At 46.5% G+C, this 25,663-nt stretch overlaps 1 protein-coding gene across 4 annotated transcripts; it reads right to left on the minus strand.

Moving 5' to 3' along the window:
- Positions 1-59: 59 nt before the first annotated feature.
- LOC118506722 lies at positions 60-25,437 on the minus strand. 4 transcript variants are annotated; one of them, XM_036044252.1, is made up of 7 exons: positions 25,358-25,437; positions 24,109-24,503; positions 20,501-21,219; positions 10,423-10,655; positions 9,941-10,293; positions 9,642-9,809; positions 60-1,771 (listed from the first exon to the last, which is right to left on the minus strand). In XM_036044252.1, the coding sequence occupies exons 3-7, from the start codon at positions 21,018-21,020 to the stop codon at positions 367-369; spliced, it is 2,679 nt and encodes an 892-aa protein (XP_035900145.1). In that variant the 5' UTR covers positions 21,021-21,219; positions 24,109-24,503; positions 25,358-25,437; the 3' UTR covers positions 60-366. The 4 variants fall into 4 exon arrangements, with proteins under 4 accessions (XP_035900145.1, XP_035900144.1, XP_035900143.1 ...); XM_036044251.1 differs by having other exon boundaries at positions 25,329-25,437; XM_036044250.1 differs by having other exon boundaries at positions 24,792-25,437.
- Between the last annotated feature and the right edge of the window lie 226 nt (positions 25,438-25,663).

The following is a 25,663-nucleotide window of genomic DNA, read 5'->3' on the forward strand; positions in this document are numbered from 1 at the left end:
ATCATGGACGCCCACTGCGAATCTTCATTCAAACAAAACGGTTAAACAATATCGTTGAAACACGGCTCGGAACGATTTTGCTACGAAGAGGATATAAAACATTTATTGCTAGGTAACACCACATACACCGTTCACTATATCTAATGCTCGTCACGCCTTGCGCCTACTGCCCTCGGCGAGGCAACGCACAACAGTCCACAGAGTTCCCTAAAGTATGTATCAAAACGTTCACCACAGGTCGAAACCGTTCACCAGTGAGGAAGAGAGAATGGCAATTAGTCAGGCTACCGCTGGACGCACGCGTGCACGATTGCCCACTCACTACAGTGGTTCGCTGTGCTCCAAACGGCTAGGGACCGCGGCGTACTAGCTGTTCGGTTGCCAATGGCGCGCCTTCAGTCCGTACCGGCAGAGCAGCACCTTGCGGAACGCATCCCGAAACGCTTTGTTGAAGATCGTGTAGAAGATCGGATTCACCAGACTGCTCGCGTACCCGAGCCACGTCACAAACTCAAACACCCACTGGTCGATATTGTCCTCGCAGTGCTTGCAAACGCTCGGCAGCAGATTGAGCACGAAGAAGGGCGCCCACAGGATGACGAAGGTGAAGAACACCACACCCAACACCTTGGTCGCTTTCTGTTCCAGCCGGATGATGCGTCCGTGGCGCGAAGAGTTGCGTGAAATCATACTGGAGTTGCGCGAGTGATGCGACCGTACCGTCATCGTTGTCGTGGCCATGGTTGGCACGGTCGAGGAGGCTGCTGCCACTGCCATCATCGCGACCGTCCCACCACCACCCGTCTGATGCTGCATCAGACACGGTGAGGAACTGTTCTTTTTAGGCGCTCCACGGAACATTGTTTCACCGCTACCGGTCACACTGCACGAGCCACCACCGTCCAGCGTCGAATGGCGCAGATTGATCGAACGCCGCAACGACACACTGGACGGGCTCGCTTTCGTTGGAGTCAGCAGCAGGGAGGTCCTAGCTCCACCGAAGCTCGAACCACGCCTCTGATGACGTCGCTGATCCCACGTCACGACGGATATTCCCTTCGGCGCGCTACATTTGCGGCTCGGCGAAGCGAGCGCCGAGGCAGGAAGGGTCGAAAGGCTGCTCGAGATGGACCGCGTCGGTTGCGTGGTCACGTTCGAGCTGGACGAAATGGAGATCGTGCTGTACACGAGACTGTCACCGGCGGCCGCTATCGAGCTCAGGTCGGAGCTGGTCTTTACGATCTTGATTTCGGCCGGACGCAGATACTGCTGCCGGCCGGAAGCACCTTCGCCGAAAAATGGACACTTGCACGGTGGTGGAAGCTTCAAGCTATGCCCACCATGGCTCTGGGACAGTGGATGGGAGCTTACACCCACTGGGCCCGGATCTTCGCTGCACGTATCTTCACCATCGGGATGCCGACCGTTACCGTTGGTCGTAGTGGAAGGGACACCGTCATCCCCAGACTGTGTGGCTTTTTTGCGCGAACCGTCCACCGTTGACTTGTCCTCCCGTTCCCGTAGCTCCAGGAGGACGTCCTGCATGAACTGCTCGTCAACCTCAATTTCGTCCGATTCCGATGGAGGGATTGCGTGCGGTAGACTCTTGAACCGTTTGCGTACCAACCGGACCGGTGGTGGCGTGCCCGAGTTTCGCCGATTGATCCAGGTTGAGGTGGAACTGCGACGCTTCTTTGTCGGCACCGGCGATCGGATGGTGACCATCGTGGCCGGTGCTGGTGCTGCCGTTGTTTTTGTGCTCGGTTTTTTGCTGTGAACAAATTCGAGAACAATTTTTTTAAATAAAATAATATTCGTCTACTACCTCGAAAAGAAGAAAGAATATCAAGGGCTGCTATGGAGTGTATCGCTACATGCGCCTAAAAGTTATGCAATTCGCAGTTATGCAATACCAGCTCGTTTGTTGCGAAAAAAATGCACTAAAACGCTGATTGTAGCAGATTTTGTGCCGTTACACCAACGAAATTAACGCGAATTTAAAGTTCAAAGGAGTACATCAAACATTAATATCCGTTAATTAAGTTCCTCCATCGTATCCCTTTCTAGCCTCTTTAATAATACCATTCACACACAGAAAATAACTGTCAAATCGTCAAGACTGATCTGTCAAATCGTCCCGAGCAAGTAAGGTTTGGTATCGGCTCCACTAAAAAACGTAAAAAATTGTGTGTAAAATTATTTGTCCGTTGTGCTTCCCTGCATCAATCGTTTGTTTGTGTATCATTCTATCCGTGCTTACCATCTCCTTGCTTTAACGGTTGTTGTTTGTGTCCTAATTTGGTCGATTTTGTTTAGCGTCGCTCAGCTGTTTGTTGTTGTTTATTCCGTGGGCTTGTGTGTTGCGCTGTGTGTGTAAATGGCTCCTGTGTGTTCGGCCTGTGCAGCAGATGCCTCCGTGGCCAATGATGTGCTGTGCTGCGGTTTTTGTGATGCGGTTTGTCATAGAAGCTGCGCCTCAGTTCCTGACGCCGTTCTAGAATGCATCAGCCCTTACCAAAATGTCCACTGGAGCTGTTCCACTTGCACGGTAACCGTTGAAAACCGCCGCAGATTGCCCACGAAGGATGGTAGCTTCCAAGCGGGCTTCCAGACGGCGCTAGATTCCATTGTCGCGTCGCTCAAAGATGCCATTCTGCAGCCTCTCACTAGTGAGATTCGCTCTCTGCTATCTCCTCGGAAGGCCGGCTTAACTCATGTCTCTCACCAACCAGGTACTGATCATGGTGCGCCCACCTCCTCTCCGATCAGGCTTCCTCCTATCCTTAGCACCGACCGTCCTTCTTCCTATGCCGCGATCGCAGGACAAACCCCCGCTCCGAGCCTTGTCGGAATATCGGGCACAAATGCGGTGACGTCACCTAATCTAGTAGCGACTCAAGCGCGCAATCCTCGCAGATTTTGGTTGCACCTCCTTGGAGTTGCACACCATATCACGACCGACCAAGTGAGAGCATCGGTGATACGCCGTCTCAACACCGAGGACGTGCTCGCTTTCTCTCTCTTGGCTAGAGGTGTTGATCCAGCTTCTCGACGCTCTCTATCTTTTAAAGTGCGTGTTCCAGATTCCTGTCGTGAGTTGGCTCTCTCCCCTGAAACGTGGCCTGTTGGCATCCGTGTGAGAGAGTTTATCACCGCTACTCATCACGAAGCAGTTAGACGTCCACCGGCTCCATACAATACTCCTGTTTTAACAGTTAGTAATTCTCTCATCGCCGCTCGACACCGTCGTAGAGAGGCTCCCTACATCGACCGCACTCAGCCTCTCCACAGCACACCTTCCTCTCCTGGACACAGTTCGGACTTGACGTTGATCCACGCTACACCACTCACTTCACTTCCTCATCCCGCTCCCCCTAGCAAGCGTAAGAGAGTACTAACTTGTAGTCCCCATCAGCAAACATTGGACCAATTCTTTCGTGCATAATTCGGCGCCCAGGAAAAAAATTTATGCATACTATCAGAACGTGCGGGGTCTCCGCACGAAACTCATTAACTTCCGCCAGGCCTTTGCTGAATCTGACTATAACATATGTGTCCTGACCGAAACCTGGCTTGATGATTCGATCCCATCGTCGCTTCTTTTCGATGAAAACTTTATCATCTATAGATGCGACCGCAATAACAGGAATAGCAACCTTTCGCGTGGTGGTGGTGTGCTTATTGCATGCTCATCACAACATGCGGTCTCGTCGATCTCGTCACCATGCGCATCGTTGGAGGCGGTGTGGGTTCGCATCAACCTGGGGACCTCGCACCTGTACCTTGGAGCCATCTACATTCCGCCATACAGCAGCTCATCCTCATCTGTAATTGATGATTTGATGGAGGGCATCGGTGTAGTCCTGGGGCGCATGCGATCCGAAGATAAAATTATGATTTTTGGCGACTTCAACATGCCGGGCATCTCGTGGACTGCTGATCCCCATAATAAACTGTGGTTTTATCCTTCCGATTTTAGGCAGCGGGATACGACGTTCATTGACGGTCTGAACTTTAACAACTTGAAGCAACTCTCAGGGGTAACTAACGGTAACGGACGTCAACTGGACCTGATATTTGGCAATTCCGCTGCAGCCGCGATCTGTGATTCAGTACACCGAGTGCCTTTGACGATTATTCCCGAGGACGCTTATCATCCAGCATTGGAGACGTGCATCACCGTCTTCGCGTCGCCCTCTGATCGTCCGTCTCGTTTAGTTTTGACGCGTGAGCTGAACTTCAGGAAGCTCGACAACAGAAAATTTACTCGTCTCATCTCGACATACGACTGGAGCTCCCTGGACGCAGCTCCTAGTATTGACGAGGCAGTAGCCAAGTTTACGTCTGTGATTTTGTCTTTCCTCTCCCAGTGTTGTCCCTTTCGTACCCCTCCTCCAAATCCCTTGTGGTCAGATAGACACCTTCGTTCACTTAAGGCGGATCTTAAGCGTGCGCTTCGTGCGTATCGGATGCACCGCTCCACTTTTCACCTGCGTGTCTTCAAATACGCAGCATCTGCTCATCGCAGTTATAACAGGATCCGCCTTCGTACCCATAACGCGCGCATTCAATCCCATCTTTATACAAATCCTAGGTCATTCTGGAGATACGCCAATAGACAACGTGGATCCTCCGGTATTCCAACAAATATGTCTTTGGGCGATTGCTCTGCTTCCTCCCCGTTGGAAATATCTAATTTGTTTGCGCGTCACTTCGAGGGTCTTTTTGTTGATCCGACCCACTCTACCGCGTCTCTTGTGGCCGGGCTCTCGAGTGTTCCTCGGGACTATATTAACGCTCACTCGGTGCATATCGACGAACAGATGGTGCTCACTGCACTTTGTCAGCTTAAGCGCTCCTTCTCTCCTGGTCCTGACGGCATCCCTTCTTCCGCACTCATTGACGCTAGAGAGGTGATTGCTCCTGTGTTGATTCGCCTATTCTCTAGGTCGGTTGATACGGGAGTTTTTCCCTCTCTTTGGAGATCAGCTTGGCTGATCCCAGTCTTTAAGAAAGGTTGCCGGACGTCCCCCTTAAATTATCGAGGCATCTCCATCCTCTGTGCAGCGTCCAAAGTCCTCGAGTCTGTAATCTACTCTTCTATCCTTCCTATTGTTTCCCCGTTAATCCCATCCTCCCAGCACGGTTTCGTGCCGAGACGCTCTACCCTGTCGAACCTTATGTCGTTGATGATCGATCTGTTTCCGCACACAGCCGCTGGTAGGCAGGTTGACGTCATTTACACAGATTTCAAAGCTGCGTTCGACTGTTTGTCGCATCAATTGCTTATGGCAAAGCTCGAGCGAATGGGTTTCGGTGGAGCCCTTCTTCTCTGGCTCTGTTCCTTTTTGAAGGACCGGTCGTACAGGGTAAGGGTCGATGGGGCTCTGTCGGACCCGTTCATCAGTAAATCTGGGGTTCCTCAGGGTAGTGTCTTGAGTCCTTTATTGTTTTCACTCTTCATCGCCGATTGCATTCAATCGCTTCCCCCTAACGGTTGTTTGTTGTATGCCGACGATGTCAAGTTTTATCTTCCTGTGTCTTCGTCCCGCGACTCCCGCTCCCTCCAATCCCACATAGATGCTTTCGCTGGCTGGTGCATATCCAACGGGCTCGTTCTTTGTGTCTCGAAGTGCTGTGTAATTTCGTTTGGTCGCTCTTCTTCCAAACATATACACCAGTATCGGCTCTACGACTCAACACCTCCGCGAGTTTCCTTGGTCAGGGACCTTGGGGTGTGGCTGGACGACAAATTGTCCTTCGAGCCGCATCTCAACTCGGTCCTTGAGCGGGCTAGCAAGGTGTTGGGTCTAATCGCTCGTATGTCCACTGATATTCGAGACCCGTTATGCCTGAGAGCGCTGTATTGTTGCTGGGTGCGTCCCATCCTGGAGTACGCCAGTGTTGTATGGTCCCCCGCTGGTGTCACCGCTATGAACAGGTTGGAGAGGGTGCAGAGGAAATTCACGCGGATAGCCGCTAGACGTTTACTGAACGACCCCAGCACAACCTTACCTTCTTATTCGGAGCGGTGCCAGCTACTGGGTTTGGTTAAGCTGGAAGATCGTCATGGTCATGCTCGCAAGTTATTTATTGCCAACATCCTACTTTCCAACATTGACTCCCCCGCCCTTCTGGCAGCTATCCCTTTATATGTCCCCTCCCATCGCTTACGCGTACGTCCTCCCCTGCTTATCCCTTTTTGTCGTACGCGGTTTTCCCAGAGCGATCCATGGATGCGCGCGTTACTAGCATTCAATTCGGTTGGTGATCTGTTTGACCACAATATCTCCATTAATTGTTTCCGCTCCCGTCTTTTGTCTTCTTTATCCTAAAATCTGTTTTTCTTTTCCTCACTAGCCATCTCTGTCTGCTCCCTATATCCTCCTTGTGTGTCATGTATGTTTAGTTATAAGATAAATTGACTTTGTAAAGCCCTTGAGGCAAACAATTTGAATAAAGAATAATAATAATAAATTAACTCTAGATATTTATATATTTCCTCGAACGAATTAAATTAAACTGAGCTAAGCCTCACAGAAAAAATGCTTCCTCCGTGAGACCATTTTTCCCAAGAAGCACATGATTATATCAGCAAACCGCGGTAGTCTTCTACTTGGCCACCACATTCCACCGTAACCTGGAAGGTAGGAGGCACAAACATAAAAGTAAACCCATACGAATTCAGCAACATGTTACCGTCGTCATCGTCGTCGTCGTCGAATTGAATTTATCGCGATACGATAACTGTAATGTAATACACTTCATCACCCGTTACCGGCGCATAGGACGGGACGATGACGAATTGGCTTTACGAATCCTGCGTGCGCGGCAGCGTATTCCACACGACCGGGAAGGCAAATTTATCATGTTAAGCATGATGTAATGAATTTATCATCGCCTCATGCGGAACGATAAATAGCAGCAAATAGCGGCGCACATCGGTGTCACCACTGCACACACATACATCCAGCAAAAAAAGCGGTCGGATAAACGATTTCCCGTACACGCTGCTCGAAATGGCCCAGCCGGAAGGTTTTAATACCTCTAACAACACTTCGCTGAAGTATTAACTTCTTCGATCGAAATACTAGAGAATCGAGCCCCGAAAAAACTTCCACCGTAACATGATGCGATTAGGCCCGGAATGTTGTACGTGCCAGGTTCTTCTAACAACTTCTGCAGAACACTACAAATTTTTGACCTTCCAAGTACCGTCCCCAAAAAAACGCCGGCAAGGAAGGAAAGAAAGGGCGCTTCTGTTACTGCTGACGGTAATAGCACTATCTCACACTTTGAAACACTGCCTGCGAAGGTTCAATAGCTGCTAGCGCTTATTTTACTACTCTTTTCCACCAGAATGGTCAATCAGTGTCAAAGTGGGTGTTTGTGTGGGGCACATGTCGCGCTGCCAAACATCGCACCGCCACGGCCACGTCCTCCGCGCGAAGTGATGACATACGTAAAAGATTACTGAAAATTCCTCAACTCAGCATTAATCTTATGCCATCAGTCAACGTTCGGGTGGCGTTGGTTGTTCGCGCGTGTGTGTGTGTGTGGGAACGATAAGCTTTTGTTGGTCGCGTGCCACCATTTGCCGTTCACCGCCGAAAAAAAAAATTAAGCTGGTACGAAAGCAACGACACGCAACACAAGCAAAACCAAAGCAAACCCCGGCTATACATAAATCGCAAGATACATGAAACGGAACTCCTGCCTGTCATCGTCGAATCAGGCAGTGCTTTCTTGCCAAATATCAAACGTCCCCGCGCGCGCGTGTGTGTGTGTGTCGGTTGTATTCATACTATCGCTACCACTACACGCGTCTCGCGTTTATCAAACCATCAAGGGATATCGTAGCACATAAGCCTCAGCCCAAGTCATTGCCAAACTCTTCTTTTTTTTTCGATCTCCGGTCGGAGTCATCGGTGTTGTGGGTCGATTCCATCATGCTTGAAAAAAGACATGTTTTATGAATTTCGGTATCCTTCTTCCTTCGTCTGTTTTTTTTTCTGTCTCGCGCGATGCTTAAGTCCACTTTCATCCATCTTTGATTTGGGACAAAGTCGTGCTAATAAAAATAAAACCAACCCATTCTTCGTTCCCTTTGAGTGCAGTTACAAATTCCATGAAGAACTTTATCGGATAGAGTAGCGATGGAGTAAAAGTTCGGATGAAAGTGTTTGGGGAAGTTTTTTTTTTCGCCCGGTTTAAAACTACCTCCTGATGGGTTCTTGTAGCAAAACGTACCGGAAGTTTTGAGAAAAAATGAAACAAACGCTTCCATTGAATCGATTTTATGGAATGAAGGAGGTTTTCACATCATTCAATTATTTCCAATTATTTCCTGATACTATTTACAACCAAGGAGATACATCTGGTGTACCTGTACGGTCCCAAGTCCAATGTCTACAGGTATGAAGCGCCATCAACGTGTAGCATCAACAAGTTCCGATAGTTGAAACCTGCTTTGTTCCAAGTTTGTTCTTACACGAATGGAAAAATCTATAAAAAGAGACATTCACGTACTGAAGCTTGCCATTCCAGCGAAAGTTTCTAAGCGTACCAAGCATCCTGAATGAATTTTCGTGAAACCGTCTGTTTTGCTTAACCGAACTTGTTTCATACCGTGTACCAAGAACCTTTCAACGTCGCAAGACAGACAGTCTCGTCCTCAATGGTTTCTTGAATTTTGCTCAATGAACAGCAACAAACGTGAGCAAAAATTGTAAGCAGTTGGAAAAAGATTTTTCGAATTCTCATGCTCATCTCAGCTGTTTAATGATGTTATAAAAGGATATATATTGCATACTTGGCGTTCCTTCCATCTCAAAGTTAATGCACAATAATCTAATTTTACTGAACTGCAAACAAATTTCTTTGTCTCTTAATTTCTTTACAATTTCACCTGAATTGTCATACACAAAGCGCATCCTTTTTCGTCACTCTGCAGCTGTACGATAATAAAGTTACTCGTTCGGTACAACTTACGCCACGGTTCAAGGTATGTGTGTATGGTAAGTTTCGGTTCCGGAATACCTTCCTGTCCCATAAACATCATTAAAATGTTCGAGAGTTCACTAACAATCCGTCACACGAGCCACATTTGTTTGTTTTTGCCAGGCTGCCTGCCTGCCTGCCTGCACTGTCGAACCGATTCGGTACCGAGCTGCAGTTTGCTTCCATGTAGTTGTTTACTAACGTTCAGCATGGTTTCATGCTGGCATCCAGCTTCTTGTTTGAATATGGTTTCTGTAGCAGTTACAGCTGTTTGCCAACATTGTACGGTTTCGATATATCGAGAACCCCGTTTTTGGTATTTGTATTTGTGTGTGTTTTTTTTCCTTCATCCTGTTATCCCTAAGGTTTCTGGGTGCTCCTATACTCACAGGTCCTTCCATTTTGGTTATTTGTTTATTCTGAACCTTTTCTGAAGCATTTTTTATGGTCAGCTCGGTTCAGGCGTTATCAAGTTTTATTTTAATTTGTATTTAAATAGCGATTGAAATCATATTGGTTTATAGTTTCATAGTTTGACTGCTCTGGACGTTTTAAAATCAAAAGTAAACCAACGAATAAGCGGAAAAACGATTTTTATATGCAGAAGTTGGATTATCTTTCAACAATCTCCAATCACTTACCGGAATGATTCATTATCACGGTTGCGCTCCGGCGATCGTGATTTACCGCCCAGGCCAAGATGTCGATCGCTGTGTTGCGCCACGGACTCTAACCCCTGAGACAACTTCAACATCTCTTCACCAAATCGCTGCATAGCAGTCATCGTAATGGAGCTGGGTTCTGGAATGCTGAAGAAAAGGGATGGCTGTTGTAAAGCTTTTTTACTCGGCTTCCCACACTTTCCATCGAATTCTCTCCACACCAGTTCTTCCACCACAAACCTTCCGAGAACATATTATGACATACATAATAGCCTTACCTGGACTCCAGCAACCAAAGATCGTGATTATCCAGCGTGGAAAGCTCCGTATCGGTCGAGGCAGCCGAGTGTGCGTGCGGATTCTGGGCGGTGGGCAGACTGAGCTTAATTATTCGCTTCCATGTATTGCGCCGATCGAAGGCAGGCGCCTGGCCCAACCACCCGCTCGACCATCCACCGCCACTGCCCACCCCGCCCAGATTTTCGCTCTGCTGCGCCAACAACCGTACCGTCAGCGTGTAGGTGATCAGCATTACACAGAGCGGTATATAGAAGCAGACGATGGATCCGACCAGCTTGTACACCGGGTCCGGTATTTGGCACGTTCCGTTCACCAGCACCGATGCATGGTTCTGCGAAGCGAGCAACAACAAAAATACGGGGACAACACATATCAAGCTCTGCGCCCCAACGTGGTTCTTGTGTTTGATTGTTGTTAGGTGGGTGCATCACATCACCACAGCTGCCCAGCTTGCACTTACCTTCGAATACATTAAGCTTAGCGGGAGACTCATCGCAATCGAAAGCAGCCAGACGAAACTTATCTTCAGCACCACGCGGCGACGCGTTTTGTTGCGTCCAAACTTCATGGGATACCGCAGCGACAGATACCGATCGACCGAAATGGTGCACAGATGCATAATGCTCGCGGTGCAGAACAGCACATCCAGACAGATCCACACCAGACAGTACTCGGAATCGAGCGGAAAGTGTCCTGCAAATACACGAAGCAACCCGTTTGTTTGTTTACACTGTGGTAGTGGGAAATTCTTTCGCGTGCGAGCCAACCGAACCCGAGCGGGAAAGGTTCTGGAAATGTTTGGCCACACAGCACTGTTGATGCTGTACAATTATCGGTTCCTTAGCTGGCAGGATCAGTCGGTTTGCTGGATGGGGAAGTTTCAATCGGATTAATCAACTTAATTGCTAAATGTCGTCATTACACACCGTTCTTCAGCAACACGTTTGCCACGGTTTGGGGGTGAACTTCTACCAAGCACCTTTACAATATTTCCCCTATTAACCCGCTCCAGTCAGTCAGTCAGTCAGTCAGTGTGTTCCTCAGCGCTGGGTTGATTGATCCTGGCTCGTAAAACGGTTCTTTGATCACCGAACGCTTGATTTCATTGGCAAGTAATTAATTAGTTTTTGGGTAATACTCACTCTCCCAGCGAGCCTTGACTCGAGTAGATGGTTAACGCGAGGGAAACAAAAAGAATAATGGCCCTAAAGTCAGCCCTTTAGGAATTCAAAAAACAACAAAAAAAGCACAGGAAAAAGCCGGATAAAGATAATTGATGAAACGCACGTACCACAAATTAAATGTGTCCATGTATCGATGCACAAAAGCCCCCGTTTTTCGTGGCACTTTACGCTGATGTAAAAGCCAAACAGTGCGTACAGTTCTATAATAAGGGGTTTTAATTATTAATTTTAATTAAAACCCTTTTTTGTTTCCCAATTGAGGAATGGGTTGTTTTTTTTTTTGTTCACACGTATCCAATAAAATTTATTTTTTAATTTCTTATTTTTCTCCCATTTAAAAATAGCTCCACTACGCCTCCACCGGGGGGCGGGTGGCATGTCATATCGGGGGATTATGTGCGTGAGTGTGTACAACTATATCGATTTATTTTCCAGTAAATGTTTTTTTTCTCGCTACACATTACGCTTACCGTCGACCCTTTTGCCGTTGATCACTTTTAATGCTTCTCCAATCGGGGCCATTTATTTTCATTCATCTCTCAATCGATCAATTTGATTAAATTTTGCTGGCTTCCGGGTGTTTGAGTTTTTGATACATTTTTTGTGTTCACCCCTTCTCCAACGAAAAGTAATCGAATTGGGATGTAAAACTCATCGAAAAGAAATGTTGTAGCAGTGTTTATAGCGCCGGTTGTTTCAAGAAAACCGAGGGAAAGGAGAAAAAGGATTTCTACTGTAGAAGCTTACGAAACACACAGCAGTTTAATTTATAGCGTAAAACCAAATAAGTACAGCTCGTGAGTTCAGCGAGTAATACCTCCATCATTTCACGAGATAGAAATTGTAAATAAGAGTCTTAAATTTGAATTTAAATTGAAAAAATAAAGACCTCACACCCTGAACGAAAGATGCGTTTGAAATGAAACATAACTCAGGGTGATAACGCTCCTAAGCATCTTTCAAAAATCGTAAGGGTGTGTTTTAATGAACGAAAAGGGATTTAATGCAATTAAAAATGATAATTACATTGCTAAATCCTACTTAAAAGATTTTCTTTCTTACTCAACACGACGAAAAGATAGTTGGAAACTATCAAAGAGGAAGGCGAAAGGAGGAAATTCAACCGCTGACCAGTTTTCACCATGCGGCTGACCTTGGAGTAGATGGATGATCTCGGCTGGATTCCCACTATTTCTTCATTGATTTTAAAGTCCTTTAAGACAGTAAATTTAAGGTAAAAAATATGCAACGCGGTGAGCTGTTTGGAAAGCCCAGCCAAGGCTTAGACTTGTAAAAATGAAAAGGATCAACATCAAATATCAGCTGAAGGTGAAGGTTAAAGACCTACTACTCCCAGCGCTACAACCAAGAGTCTGTACCAGGGAGATGGTCTGTCTTCTACACTCTGTCTTCTTTTCAACCTAGCCTAACTGGAAAGGGCCGCTTGTGATTCAGAAAACATTCCGGGGTCAGACACTGGGGGTGTCAGACGTCGTCTTTGCTAACATTTTAGAGTATGTGAGAAGGTAAATAATGGAGGGTGCTGGAGTCTGCTAAGGTCCAAGGGCTATTCGCAGAACTACACACATGGCATGACTCTCGTTTATTTATCTGCCTTTGAGATACGAAAAAAGACACCTACGTTCACTTTTATCAGATACGATAGGCTGATCATGTCATGAGAATGGCGCCGGACGATCCAGTCCAGTCAGAGTGATAGTGTTGATGCCAAGAAGGCCTGATATTGGATTGTGAAGCGAAGGCTCTAGACTGCGAAAAGTATAGGTAAGTAAGTAATTCTTGGGCTATTTTACAAACTCGTGGGATCCGGGATCTGGTAGAAGAATTGATAGAAATAATGATAAGAATCGAGACATACTCTTTGAAAATGTAATGTGTGTTTCAGGTTCAAGTGACATCATCTCTTAGCTTTATAGCGATTTGAAGGTACTTCAAGGATAACACTAATCCTCTCAGTACCATTGTCCGAGTTAGATTATCAGAGGCCATGAAGCCAACCGTTTAACAAGAAGAACCAAAATCTACAGCACGATAAAAAGCGTTATCAAAAGTAATGATTTAAAGCTAGTTTATTTCGGGTCAAAAGGGAATCATTTTAAATGGCAGCTTTAAGTCATTGAAGTAAACCTTTTACATATTTCATGTCCTTAATTTTGGCGATAGATTACTTATTTGTTGATTTAATCTCCCTTATCACGTAGCCAACGATACTAAGCCTAAAATTCACTTATTTTTATCCAATACCGTACATTAATATTTCACCATTACTTGTCTAACCTTCTACCCAACGAAAATCTCTCCCCCAAAGACTCTGTTAGTAACTTTACCACGCCATAAAACCACCCCAACCTTTGCCACCCGCAATCAAGGTGTGAATAAAAAAACACTCCAGAAAAATGCGAGAACACAATACGAATTAATGATCGCTATAATGTTCGGAAGAATGCTGATTAATCTTGTTTGATAAATAGTTTCTCGATACTCTTCAACCGATGGCGACGGTGATCAAAGAAATCGCTCCACCCATGATCTCCCTGTTTTTGCCCATTTTCTTTGCCGAATCTTTTCAGCCACTGCCTTATTGGTTCATAAAAAAGTTTTATTTTTTCACTCGGAGCAGAAAACTTTTTCCTCCTTTCACCCAGTTTCCCGGTGTGGTGCGGTTCCGGGTAGTGTAGTTCCGTGTATGCTATAGGGCTAGTTATTTATTTCCCGATTCTTTCCCACGCTTTTGTGCGGTGTTTGCACACTTACTCACGATTCATTTTTTTTTTCCTACAAAACTTTGTTCGCTTCGAGTGCTTCAATAATTTCGTAGTTTACTGGAACGGTACATTAAATAAATTTTTAATCACTTTAGAAACAATTATACTCAATAAACAATAAAAAGGGGAGTCTATGTATCCATCGCAACTTCATCGCCATGGTAATGGGAATTGATAATATTTAATATATGGGGTGCTATCAGCAATCTATTTTCTCATTACTATCGCACACACACACAACCTTCCAAATTGGCTCATTAAGCGTCGATTGCCGGCAAATGGGATTAAAGCATCGAATTTCAGCTAATTTCTGTACCAAGATCAAAATGTCAATTCGTCTTCGGGGCCCGGAGAACCAATCGCTGCAGACCGCTCGGTCTCCCCTGATGAAGCTGTTGTTTGTGGCTGACACTAGAACACTTCCGAAACAACCTCGGTCCTCGACGTGCCGGCAACACGTTTTTTTTCTATTGTGTGCCCTTTTTTTCGCTGCTACTCGCTCCAGATCCAGTCAGACACACGGTCTGGGCCGTCGGGTTTGGCCGGACGCATTCGTAAACATCATTAATTAGACGGTGGCAAACGAAAACAATTGTTTGTGTAAATGATTTCAGCAGTTTCCCGGCCTGTTCGGCTCGCAGGGGGAAGGGGGGGGGGGGAGGGGGGGTAAACTATTGCAGAGCGCTCCGAAACCGGAAGTGTACTACCGTAGAACCGTTAGTTTTTTTTTTCGTCTACTCGACCTCTTCTTCTTTTTCTCGCTGTGTCTCTTGAATACCGTGCGAAAATGGTGTGAAAATGTGGCTGTGTAAACGAATGTCTGTGCGTGTGTGTGGGTTTAGGGGTTTTTTGCCCACGCTGTAGGTTAACTTCCGGGCGTTAGCTTCCGGATGGGAGCTCCGAATGAAGTGGGTGAGGCGCAACCATTCCGAGTAAAACCATTTTTCATCCAAACTCCTTCCCATGCATCGACGGGTCTTCACGGCTTTCGGGGTTGGGACGGTGGTGGTACCGGATTCGCTCTCGATGGTGGCAAAACGGAAGAATAACACCATGCTCGACACCCAGCCGAGCATGGCCTGCGGCACTTTGCCCGCCCCCTCCTCAGTCCGTCTTCGTCCGTCATCGGATCATACATCGGCGAACCGTTGGAAGGCCATGTCGATGATAAACAACGCTTACCGACAGCTGCGATGCGAGATTTGCCTGCTTCTGTCAGTCAGGCGTTTGACAGGATCCTTCGGCTCGCAAATCCGGAAATGTGTGTGTGTGTGCGCGCGGGTGTGCTTTTTTGTTTTCGTTTCTTATCCAATGTTTTACGGTTGTTGTCTGCACCATCCTTCAGCGGTTCCGGGCTCGGCGCGCAGCATTCCCGGATGCCCGGGTATTCCGTACGACCGACTGTCTGCCTGGTGCTGCGTCCTGCCAACCATGGCCACGGGCGTGCGGATGGCCCGCACCTAAAGCCCGTACTTGACTTCCTTTCGACCGCCTATTGACTGACGGCTTGGATTGCCTTCGCATGTGGACACAACAAAGAAAAGGACACCGTTCCGCAGGACTGAGCAGCATTGGCAGGCGATCCCGAGAGGCGACCGTGTGGAACCGGTGTATAAATATTTCATGATTCGAATTTACATAATATTATTCGTAATGCTTTCCTCCGTCCCGGGCGGATTTAGAGTGGGCCGGAGCAACGGCAACAGCAACAAGATCATCTCCCACGTCGAGGGGGAGGGTGCACGGGCGTGTGGCTGTCTTCTTATGTGTCTCTATTGTGCCCGAGCCGGCGCTGCTCCCGCCAAGTGTGAAAAGATTTTAAACAACATACTGACAATTGTTTAACACCTCTGTCCTGGTTGGCAGGCTCTGTCTCCGTCTGCGTGTGTGTCCTGCTGCGGGTCGTTTCTTGCCGCGAGCAAAGCAACTGGGTGGTGCATGGTGGTGGTGGCGTAAGCTCATCGGTGATAAACAGTTATTTTTGTTACGGTTTGCTTCTATTTGCTTTTTTGTTTTTGCTTGTGTGGTTTTGCTTCAAGCTCGTGTTGGCAATTGTTTGTTAATCTTGTTGCATTTCGCTACAAAAACCAATCAACGAGCAGTTGAGTGAAGGTTAACTTTATGTTATGAGAAAACAATATTTTAACGATGTGGGATTCGTTCACTGACACTCTGAGGTTGATGTTTGAGTTAGAAAACGCAAAGTAAAACAATGCTCTACAGCTAACAGATACACCAGGGCCATTCTCTTCAACAAAACAATTAATTGGAGCCGATAAAAACAAGCTTAAATTCTAAAGCCGAATGGCTGAGGATCGCTCTGTTTGAAAATAGTGATACGTAAAGAGAGACATGTCATTTGCACGACTGAGTTCGATTGATCCAACAACGGGTAACAATCAAGTCCATGTTGTTCTGGTCTGAACCTCTCAAGCTTTTAATCGCAATAAAAGTTTAAATTAAAGGATATTGCTATATTTTTTTCTACAGAGAAAACAATTTAATAAAGAAGTTTCAATTCTGCGCTTTAAACTCGCAGTCCACAGTACAAAAATATTCAAGAACAAAATAATTTCACAGCTTATAAGACTGGTTAAGGTGAAATGCCATCTGGCACAGAATTATTGCAATAAATATGTTAGCAAAGTAATCATGAGGCTCTGTTCTATTTCGGTCACCTTAGCGATTGCAATAAAATCCACCAAAGGCCAAAACAGCTCTTTGAAAAGTGGCCTACCGTTTGCAGTGAACAAAGAACGGATTCGTAACAGATGGAAAATGCAAAACATAAGAGAAAAGAAGGTCAATTTTTTGTGCCAGGGAGTAATTTGAAAGTACTTTTTTGTAATTTATGCCACGCTCCCACTCTCTCTCTCTCTCTCCTTTTGATGTAGCGATCTTTGTGCTTATGGTGGCCATGTAATAGCGTTCTAGGCTTCGTAACAACATGATACTACAAGAAGAAGTCAGCAATTGCGAAGGCTGAACTGTCTGTATGATATTTGACTTGCGTCCTGTTGTGTGAGGTTAAGGCTCCGCTACTACTACAGCACTAATTTTGTTGATTGTTTATACTTCCTTTACTTGCTTTTATTTGGTTTCTTTTTCAAGTAATATAACTGCGTTTGTACATTCTAAATTTCATGCTAGACGTAAAATTCTAGAACTTGCTTTCGCATAAACCAGCAAATCTTAGTAAATATATATGCTATAATATTCAGTGTTTGCGCCGAAATGCAGGCAATCTGCATAACACGATCTTGAGCACAAATTTGAAATTTCATCAAAACACTCTCATCCAAGAGCTTGGTAGGTCTAAAAAGCTAGGAATTTCTTTATACAATTTTCTTCACATCCAACGAAAACAAAACCATTAATCACGTTTACGGCACAATTTAATACACCATATTATCGGATCGGGACCGCTTAATAGAATTGAAAAGTACATAACAAATTTCACATCCCATTGATTCACTTACATGATATTACACTCAGTTCGATATTTTGCTCATTTCAACTAGTTGATTGAATTTGCACCATTTGCGCTCAACTTAACATTACCAACCAGCGCACAGCACCTTTGTGGACATTGAACAAAACGAGCCGCCCCGCGCTAATGCCGTACAAGTTTTTCCCCCGAGATGGGAATCCCCCGGCCGGAAAAGCTAGTGGATGATGTGGAATGTATTTCATTAGCTTAATACTGTTAGCTACGTTGCTACGGATTGAGTTAGCATGAGATTGCAGCCTACACAACATCGATCAATAGCGGGGACTGGGAAAAGGCAACAAAAGACTAAACTTTTCGCTGGGTAAAAAACGTGCGTTCCGTACTAAATCAACCGTTTTTGGGTGTCCCCTTTTCTTGTTGCTGGGCACTACCACTTGCCACCCGTTTAGATGGCTCGTTTTAATTTTGTTGATGCGATCAATAGCCTGATCATCCCTATTTTTGTTTGTTCATCAGAAGGGCAGGGTTTTGTGCCTGCATCGTCGTGAGGCCAAATGTTTGGTCTAGAAACGGTACAAAAGGCGAAAAAATAATAGAGGAACTCATTGAACTGACAACAGGCTGTTGTGGCCGGTTACAGCGAGCTGCAAATCACATCCCGTCATCGTCGAATCTGTGCGTGTGTGTGTGTCTGTGTCGTATTGGTAGGATTAGAGAAAGGCAACAATGAAAAGGAAAAAACCCTCCCACCGGCACTGAAACCGAGTTTGCCGCCGCATTTGCCTTTTTTTTTTTGCATCACGTGATCCAACACGCAGTAAAACCTTTACGAAGGTCAGACAAAGCTAAGCCATCGAGGGCGCGTAGTCGGTGGCGTAGTCCTATGAAAACACCGTTACCGGAAGAAGGGCACAAACATTTCGCGCTTTTCACACACACACATGCCAGCTAGAAATATACACAAGTCATTGCGCCCATAAAGGTCACCGCTAATAAGGGCCGGTTGGACCGCTTGGGGAAAAATGGGTCCCCGTTCCGTGGGAATTGCAAAGTTGTGTTACGATCGGAGTATCACACCTAAAGCAATGAAACCACTTTCCCAAGCGAAAGGTTTCCCTTTTTCGGGATGGCTCTTGTCGCGGGGAACGGGCAAATGTATATGAATGCAATTAACTAAGGGTCGCACACATACATCTACCTTCCCCTAGGACAACCACCGCTCTTCTTCTTCCTTACCGCTTGCTGAAGAAGCCATTTTCTCCATCGTGGGTAAATTAGATTACAAACGGAGATACTCTGTTGGAGCAATGAAGAAAGAACGGGTGGGAGCGAACAACATAAAAATGGCCCAAAGTTTGATCGAATGTCTGGCTGACGGTAGCTATCGCTATGGTCATGCAGTATTTTCTTCGCTCCCTTTTTCTGCATGCTCAAAACTCCAAACCCATCCCGGCAACAACTCAATCAAGCATTCGGTGGTAGCCGGTTCGAGTCCAGTTCCGGTGGGCAGGTTCGATTGAAATGGCGGCACAAACTGCAGTCAGCAATTAGGCTAATTGGTCCTTGTCGTGCTGGTTTTGGGGGAGAAACACCGTGCAAGTCGAGGTGTTCGAACTGGACACATCGTTCAATCGATGCCAATGCTCACGCTCCAACCCCTCCAATTAGCGCCATGCTGTTGAGTAACGATTTTGTGCCAATACGGGAACGGTTCCGCACGCTTGGCAGCATTGTTTATTCTGCGCACAGTTCATGTGTAATTACCAAGGTAAGTTTGCTAAATGTATGGGTGCTTGTGCTTAATTTTGTCGAAGGTTTAAGGATTGGGACTAGCATGTTTGGCACTCAGCATGGGACTGGAGTGTTTTTGCGAGAATCAACACAAAGCATGTTCTTCACAACAATCAATTGAAATTTTGTAAATAATACTAAACAACACTTAAACTTGAAACAAAGAAAACGTCTCTCCAAAACGATCCCCAACCAATATTTTTTTAAGGGAACAGAGTATAAAACGCCATTAAACACGCTAAAAAGAAAAAAATCAACTTGAAAGATTTTACTCTCATCAAATTAAACTCATCGACTTATCAAGCTTAAAACTTTGCCGAGGCTTAAAACTTTAAGAAAAAGCTACGGATTGAATGCAAAAATGATTTGAATGTAAAACTCAAACCTATCCCATTCAGAGCTTTTCTAAACCTGCAGACCAATCTCACACTCTTTCCTGAGTGGTTATGGAAAACTATTTATGAAGGTGACTAGCTATCAATACCTGATGCAACATTTAAGTTACCAAACCACTAATCCAACAACTTCAAGATACATAGACCTAGAAAAAGCCTTGATGAAAAGGCTTCAGGAAACAAAAGTACATGAGAGATCATGCGAGTAGGAGTCTTTCCTATACACGGTACATTTCGGTGCACTAGAACGAGCGATAGGGACAAGGATATTTTGACCAATGTGAACGGTAAATCGATATCTATTGGAAGAAAACGATTCCTCCGACAGTCTCAATGCCTATAAAAGGATGTATCAACACCACGCACCGGGACGACGTGTTTCAATAACAACAACTAACGCACAAGACATCATGTTTGTCTCGGTTAACACAGCTCTCGAAACAACAATCATGACCAACAGGCATCGTGACCGCTCGCAAATTGATGGTTTCACAGCGCACCTTTTGTGACAAAATGTCGAACCCATTCAAACAATCAAGCGAGTAACGATCAGGTTGTGTGCACTGTTGCTCTCCCACTTTCGCCTCGCTGTCGCCGAGGTGCGACGGTTGAGAAAAGAAAAATTAAACCGATTCCATCGCCGGTCCATTAATGGATGCATGATACACTGTCTCGCCGTACGGATAGCCCCAAGGACTCTCGTCATCCACACACCATCATACATGCTGATGTGCTAGAAAACCACGGCATTGAACACGCCCGACCCGAGTATGTGCTTGCCGGGCCGGTTCCTTGTAACGGGTGATTGAGAGAATCATTGATACACGCTGTGGTTAACTTTGCGGCCGGGCTAGATAATGGTCCACACGGCCGGACAACTGAAAATCACAGCAAAACGGATAAATGAAGCACGAAACAGCAAGCGACCTACCTTTGACCAGTGTCAGTATTCCTAGCGGCATCACGGACAGAGCGACCATCAGATCCGTGATGGCCAGTGACATCAGAAAGTAGTTGGTGACGTTCTGTAACCGCCGCTCCCAGACGATGGCAAGGCAGACGAGTATGTTACCGGCGGCCGTACCGAACACGAGTATAATTGCTAGCAAGGCCCAGTAGTTGTGCAGTGCCAGCGACCCATCATCGTCCTCCTCGTCGACCGCTATCTGATCCCCCAGCCCGGCCCGGTCGTCGATCGGGCCATCGAGGTTTGCAGTGAAATTGAAGCGTTTCATGTAGCTAACGTAGCCGGTGTTGTAACCTGCCGGACGGCTTAAGCTGCCGGTGACCGAACCATGAGCAACGCCCGACCCAACGGTCGCCCTAGCCAACGTTACCGTACCGGGAAACCATTCCGGAAAAGGAACCGTCGATAGTCGCACAAAGTGTACGGGCTTCGTCGACGACCAGAGCCACATTTCAACCGGATCATCATAGTACGGGCGGCCCATGTTCTTCGCCCGGAACGGCAAAGTTGGCGCGCGGGACGGCACCGTATGCTACAACCGTCTCCACCTGACCTCCTTCGTCCTTCGTCGGTTTGCTCTGGTGATAATAGTACCGTCCTTCCCCGTCCGTCACCCAGACTTCGCTGCACGATGCACCGGGCCCGGCCCCGACACAATGGTTACCCTTCCGGTCTATGACATCCTGGAAAGGCAGGAGAATAAAAAGGACACACTGTTGTTATTCGATTTGCCTCCAAACGTTCATCTATTCGCAGTAAAACATGGTGAAAGTTGCCAATTAGGAGGGATTTAATAGCATTCACTTCCCGGCCGTGACACTGACAGGGACGACAAGAAATTGTAAAATGTGTTTCCTTTCGAATGGCCGGTAACAAAGGAACGGATGGGAAAGGTATTGTGCTGTAGTAGCGTAGTTGTGTTACACAAATTATACAATGTACTTGCAGCTCGTTCGGACTTGACGGGGCAGTAAGTACGAAATGTATCTGGGCATCTCATTATGGTACAACAAGTAGAAAAAGCTCAACAAAGGCTTAAAATATTAAAATCTTAAGTAAGGAGAGCAAATATTATAAATCAATAAATGTCACAATAATGAAGTTAACTTAAACGTCCTAGACATAAACCACAGTAAAGCTATGTATTCAAAATAAATTTCTTCTTCTTCTTGATTGGCACAACAACCTCAAGATGTCTCAGCCTGCCATTTCTGGCTTTCTGTGACTTTGTTTTACTCGTAGCAGCGTACGGGGAGGTAGTCCGGATGGGATTTAAACCCCGTTCCTGTCGTGTGAAGACTGGCGCCGTTATCGCATCAGCCACTGAACTGCCCCTTCCTTCGGTTACCTGATATTCATTCTAAGCTATGACTAATATAAGTAGATTTTTTCGAATTTATTTCATCGCAAGCTCAATGTTTGTGTCGGTCAAATAATAAAAAGTAAAAATTTCCGGATACCAATAACACTCCCTAGTCAAAAGAATTAAAGGAAGCATCGCTAACATTAAAGTTTTGTATAACATAACTAGCCTTGATTCATACACTCAAAATATACGTTCTAATCTTTTATAAATTCTACGCTCTCCAGCACAGAAGTGAATGGTATCGAATCCCAACCGAACTGTCATCCCAAAGGCAGAACTGACCATACAGTTAAAGTTAAATAACTGACCATACAGTTAAAGTTAAATAAGAATTGTTTGGAGCAAATACAGACTTCTGGAAGCTGTCATGCAAAAAGGGAACGACAAAGATGATGATGTACTAAATGTTATAAAATTAATACCCATTCTCCTATCTGGACGAAAATAATTGTGCACCATCTCAAAGACAATGTAAGGAGAGGTAAAAAATGACTACATGATTTAAAAAAATAGTAATCGATTCTAGGGAATTACCTCCGGGACAAGGTCAAGAGGTTTAGGCCTGCCATTACTGGCTTTTGACTTCATTTACACATGTATAGATAATCACGAAGCTAAGAAAAGCTCTTGAGCTTTCTAAGATGGTTGGATCATACTACGTCTCACACAATATAATCAGAACAAGTTATAATGTATCACTATTTGTTGTGACAATGTTTCTAACTTGTAATCCATTTTTAACACATTTTTAGTTTTCAAAACAAGCAACCACCATATATCCGATACACTTGCTGGTAGAAGCCTGCACCACACGTAATGTGTACGTTACATCCAGCTAAACCCTAAAGTACACTGCACTGCACACGTACGATGAACATTTCGAGCCATCTATTTCTGGCCACTCTACCTCTACCCACAACACCTAGCAACTGTAACCCCGCTACACGCCCTGGGGCCATGTGCCTAGATTCGATTTTCATCCTGCATGCATCATTAAACTTTTCGTGATGGAAAATCGATGGTCTCCGGTCGCCTCGTGTCTCGTGTCACGCGACCCGGCCCAAAAGCAGCGGTCCACCCCGTGTTGACTGTGACAGTGAATTCCAAATTCCTTCGAATAGCACCCACTTCCACTGATGTCAACTGATAAATCCTACCGCTTCGCCCACCCGTACGATCAGTATCAGCACCTGCCACCTTTTAGGATGCCTTTTGATCATCTTTCCCGAGGCGTACACTGTCGCCTCTCTTGCTGGTGGGGGCTTCTAAAATAACACCCCATCGCCCCTTTTCGCATTCCCGGCCACTCGCCCTGTGCCGGTAGGAAAACCGCAAACAATCTCCGAGCGCTATTAGCGATTAATTTGATGTTTCATTCCATTTGCCCTTGCCGAGCCCAATTTCTCAACCGCCCCACGCTCATGCAAACGCTCGCATGAAATACAGCACCGGGCCCCGGAAAGGCGACCCGGAAAAAAGGGTCGTCTGTAGATTATTGGATCGCCGTTTATGGGCACCCTTCCCTGCTCTTCCCTCCCCCTCCCATTTCCACTCTCCCTCCCTCCCTCCACCCCCCCAACCACCACCTGTTTTGGGGGTGTTTGTTTCTCGTGCGAAGGGACCGATCCGATACCGTGCTGCCCGCCTGGGGACCCATCATCATGGGCCCCCATCATCATCATGGGTGGTAAACCTTCGCATTAGCAGGCACGTATACCGCGGTATTCGGTATAAAATGCATCATTATTCGTCGAGCGGTGCGGAGAAACTTCAGCACGTTCGGACGGCTCACATCGCACGAGGAGTGTGCCGACCGGCCAGAGTGCTATGCGAGGATATGCGAAAGTAAGCGTGCGTACTCCATTGAAGCGGTGCTTTATTTGAGTGAAAGCGGTTTATTTTCGCTTCGGGTACGATTGTCACGGATTTGCCCGTCAGCTGTTTCGGACGTTGAACCACATTACGGGGATGAATGGGTTATTTACGCATCCATTAAGCAGGGGCGCGAAACGTTCCCGGCCCAGGAGCGTCTGATGTGCGCTCAAGAAGGGTGGGGTTTGCCGTTGCCTTCCCAATTTGCCAAGCAATGCATCTCATTAAAATTTAAATTAAATGAAAAGAAAGAATGAATGCCCCACAGTGTCACAAGTGTCACAAGGCAAATGTATAACGGACCCCAGCTGTACTTCTGGTTCTAATTACTTACCAAAGCGCGTTGATGTTCCAGTTGGTAGTAGTGGTAGTTGTAGTGGTGCTCTTGGCTATAATGTCACTTGTACACATGTCCTTGCATCCGTGTGTTCGCTGCAACCTGTTTTCACCGAGTCACTTCAACAAACTCCGCGATTCCGGATACCCAACCCAGGGTACTGTGAAGTGCCTGCCGTACTTCTTCGCCTCAACGCACTTGAAAGCGCACCGTACACGACCTGGTGCACTGGCACACTGGCACACAACCGCCACAAACCGAACTGGCACAAACGAGGGCACGGTATCGCGGTATCTGCTACTTTCGTTGTACCAAAGCCTAACGCATCCACGGCAAGGATTATTACACCATCGCATCTTTCTCTACCTTAGTTAGTGCATTTCCACTCCATGCTGTTTGCATCAATGAAATAAACAAATTAAAGTACACGAGCGTTTGTGAGCAATCATTAAAATTTAAGTCTTTCTGTACACTCACTCTCTCTCTCTCTCTCTCTCTCATACAAGCACGAACACACACTCATACACAGTTGGGTGCATCAACACACCCATACAAACGCATTCGAGTGCACGTATGGATGTTGCTATTTCGTTGCTATCATTCGCTCTCAGCTCACCGTAGCTCCCGCCAGCGCCAGCAGCGTCACAGCAGACGACTGGCAACCATTCCCGGGAACTGACCTGGGAGAGCTGGGAACCGACGATGTGCACGAAGCAGGAATGCATCCCGCGCTGCAACTGGGACAAAAGCGAGAGTGCGCGCACTCTGGCTGGCTCACTGGCTGGCTGGCCTGGCTGGCTGTGTTGGTGTGGTGTGTCAAAACTCTTTGTACGAAGGATGCACCTTTGTGTGTTGGCTGTCGTCTCCCAACACCGCACGGCCGACCTGCCACTCAACCACGAAACTAATACCGGCCCAACATCACCCGGAGACAAACAGCACCGATTCGCCGATTCGTCCCACTCGGTTCGCTCGGGTTCGGTTCCAGGAAACAGGCATTCACTTTGCACTCTTCAGCACCGGATGGGCACTTGCATGCCCACTTGCATCTCACTCAATCATGCGTTCGAGCTACGGTGCATTGTACCGATAGCGATCAAACAATCGGTCGATCAGCATTTGTGTATCCTTTTCCGGTGGCTGCTGGTTCTTTGTCGTCACAGCTTCCCACTTCCGTTTGAACTTGAAACAATCGTTCCAGTTGCTTAATTATTCACCAATAAAAGGCCACCGACTAACCACACACACTAGAAAGAAACCGTTACGGATGCCACGGATGCCGGATAATGTGCTGGCCACGCCAGGACAATCATCCAGCTCAACGCTTCGAACACGACTGAACCGATGAGCCTCTGTACGACCACTTCAAATCGGTTTCATGCGCGAGCAGCCGAAGCTTGCCAAAAGCTTGCCGAAGCTTGCCGAAGCTTATCGAAACCGAAGCGGATGAACCTACCCCAACCCGATGGAGGCGCGTGGTGGTTCGTGAAAAAAGGTTCACGTGCGCGCCACGCTGGGGTACAGGAGTTAACCGGAGTGATTTTAATTAGCG

This window comes from Anopheles stephensi, chromosome 2, assembly GCF_013141755.1.
Source record: "Anopheles stephensi strain Indian chromosome 2, UCI_ANSTEP_V1.0, whole genome shotgun sequence".
NCBI lineage: Eukaryota > Metazoa > Arthropoda > Insecta > Diptera > Culicidae > Anopheles > Anopheles stephensi.

Coding starts and splice junctions, on each gene's coding strand:
- LOC118506722 (XM_036044252.1), bottom strand. CDS start 21,020: ATGGGCCGCCCGTACTATGATGATCCGGTTGAAATGTGGCTCTGGTCG. Junction 9,810..9,940: donor CTTTGGTTGCTGGAGTCCAG/GTAAGGCTATTA, acceptor CCTTTTCTTCAG/CATTCCAGAACCCAGCTCCA. Junction 1,772..9,641: donor CGTGATAATGAATCATTCCG/GTAAGTGATTGG, acceptor ATTTGTTCACAG/CAAAAAACCGAGCACAAAAA.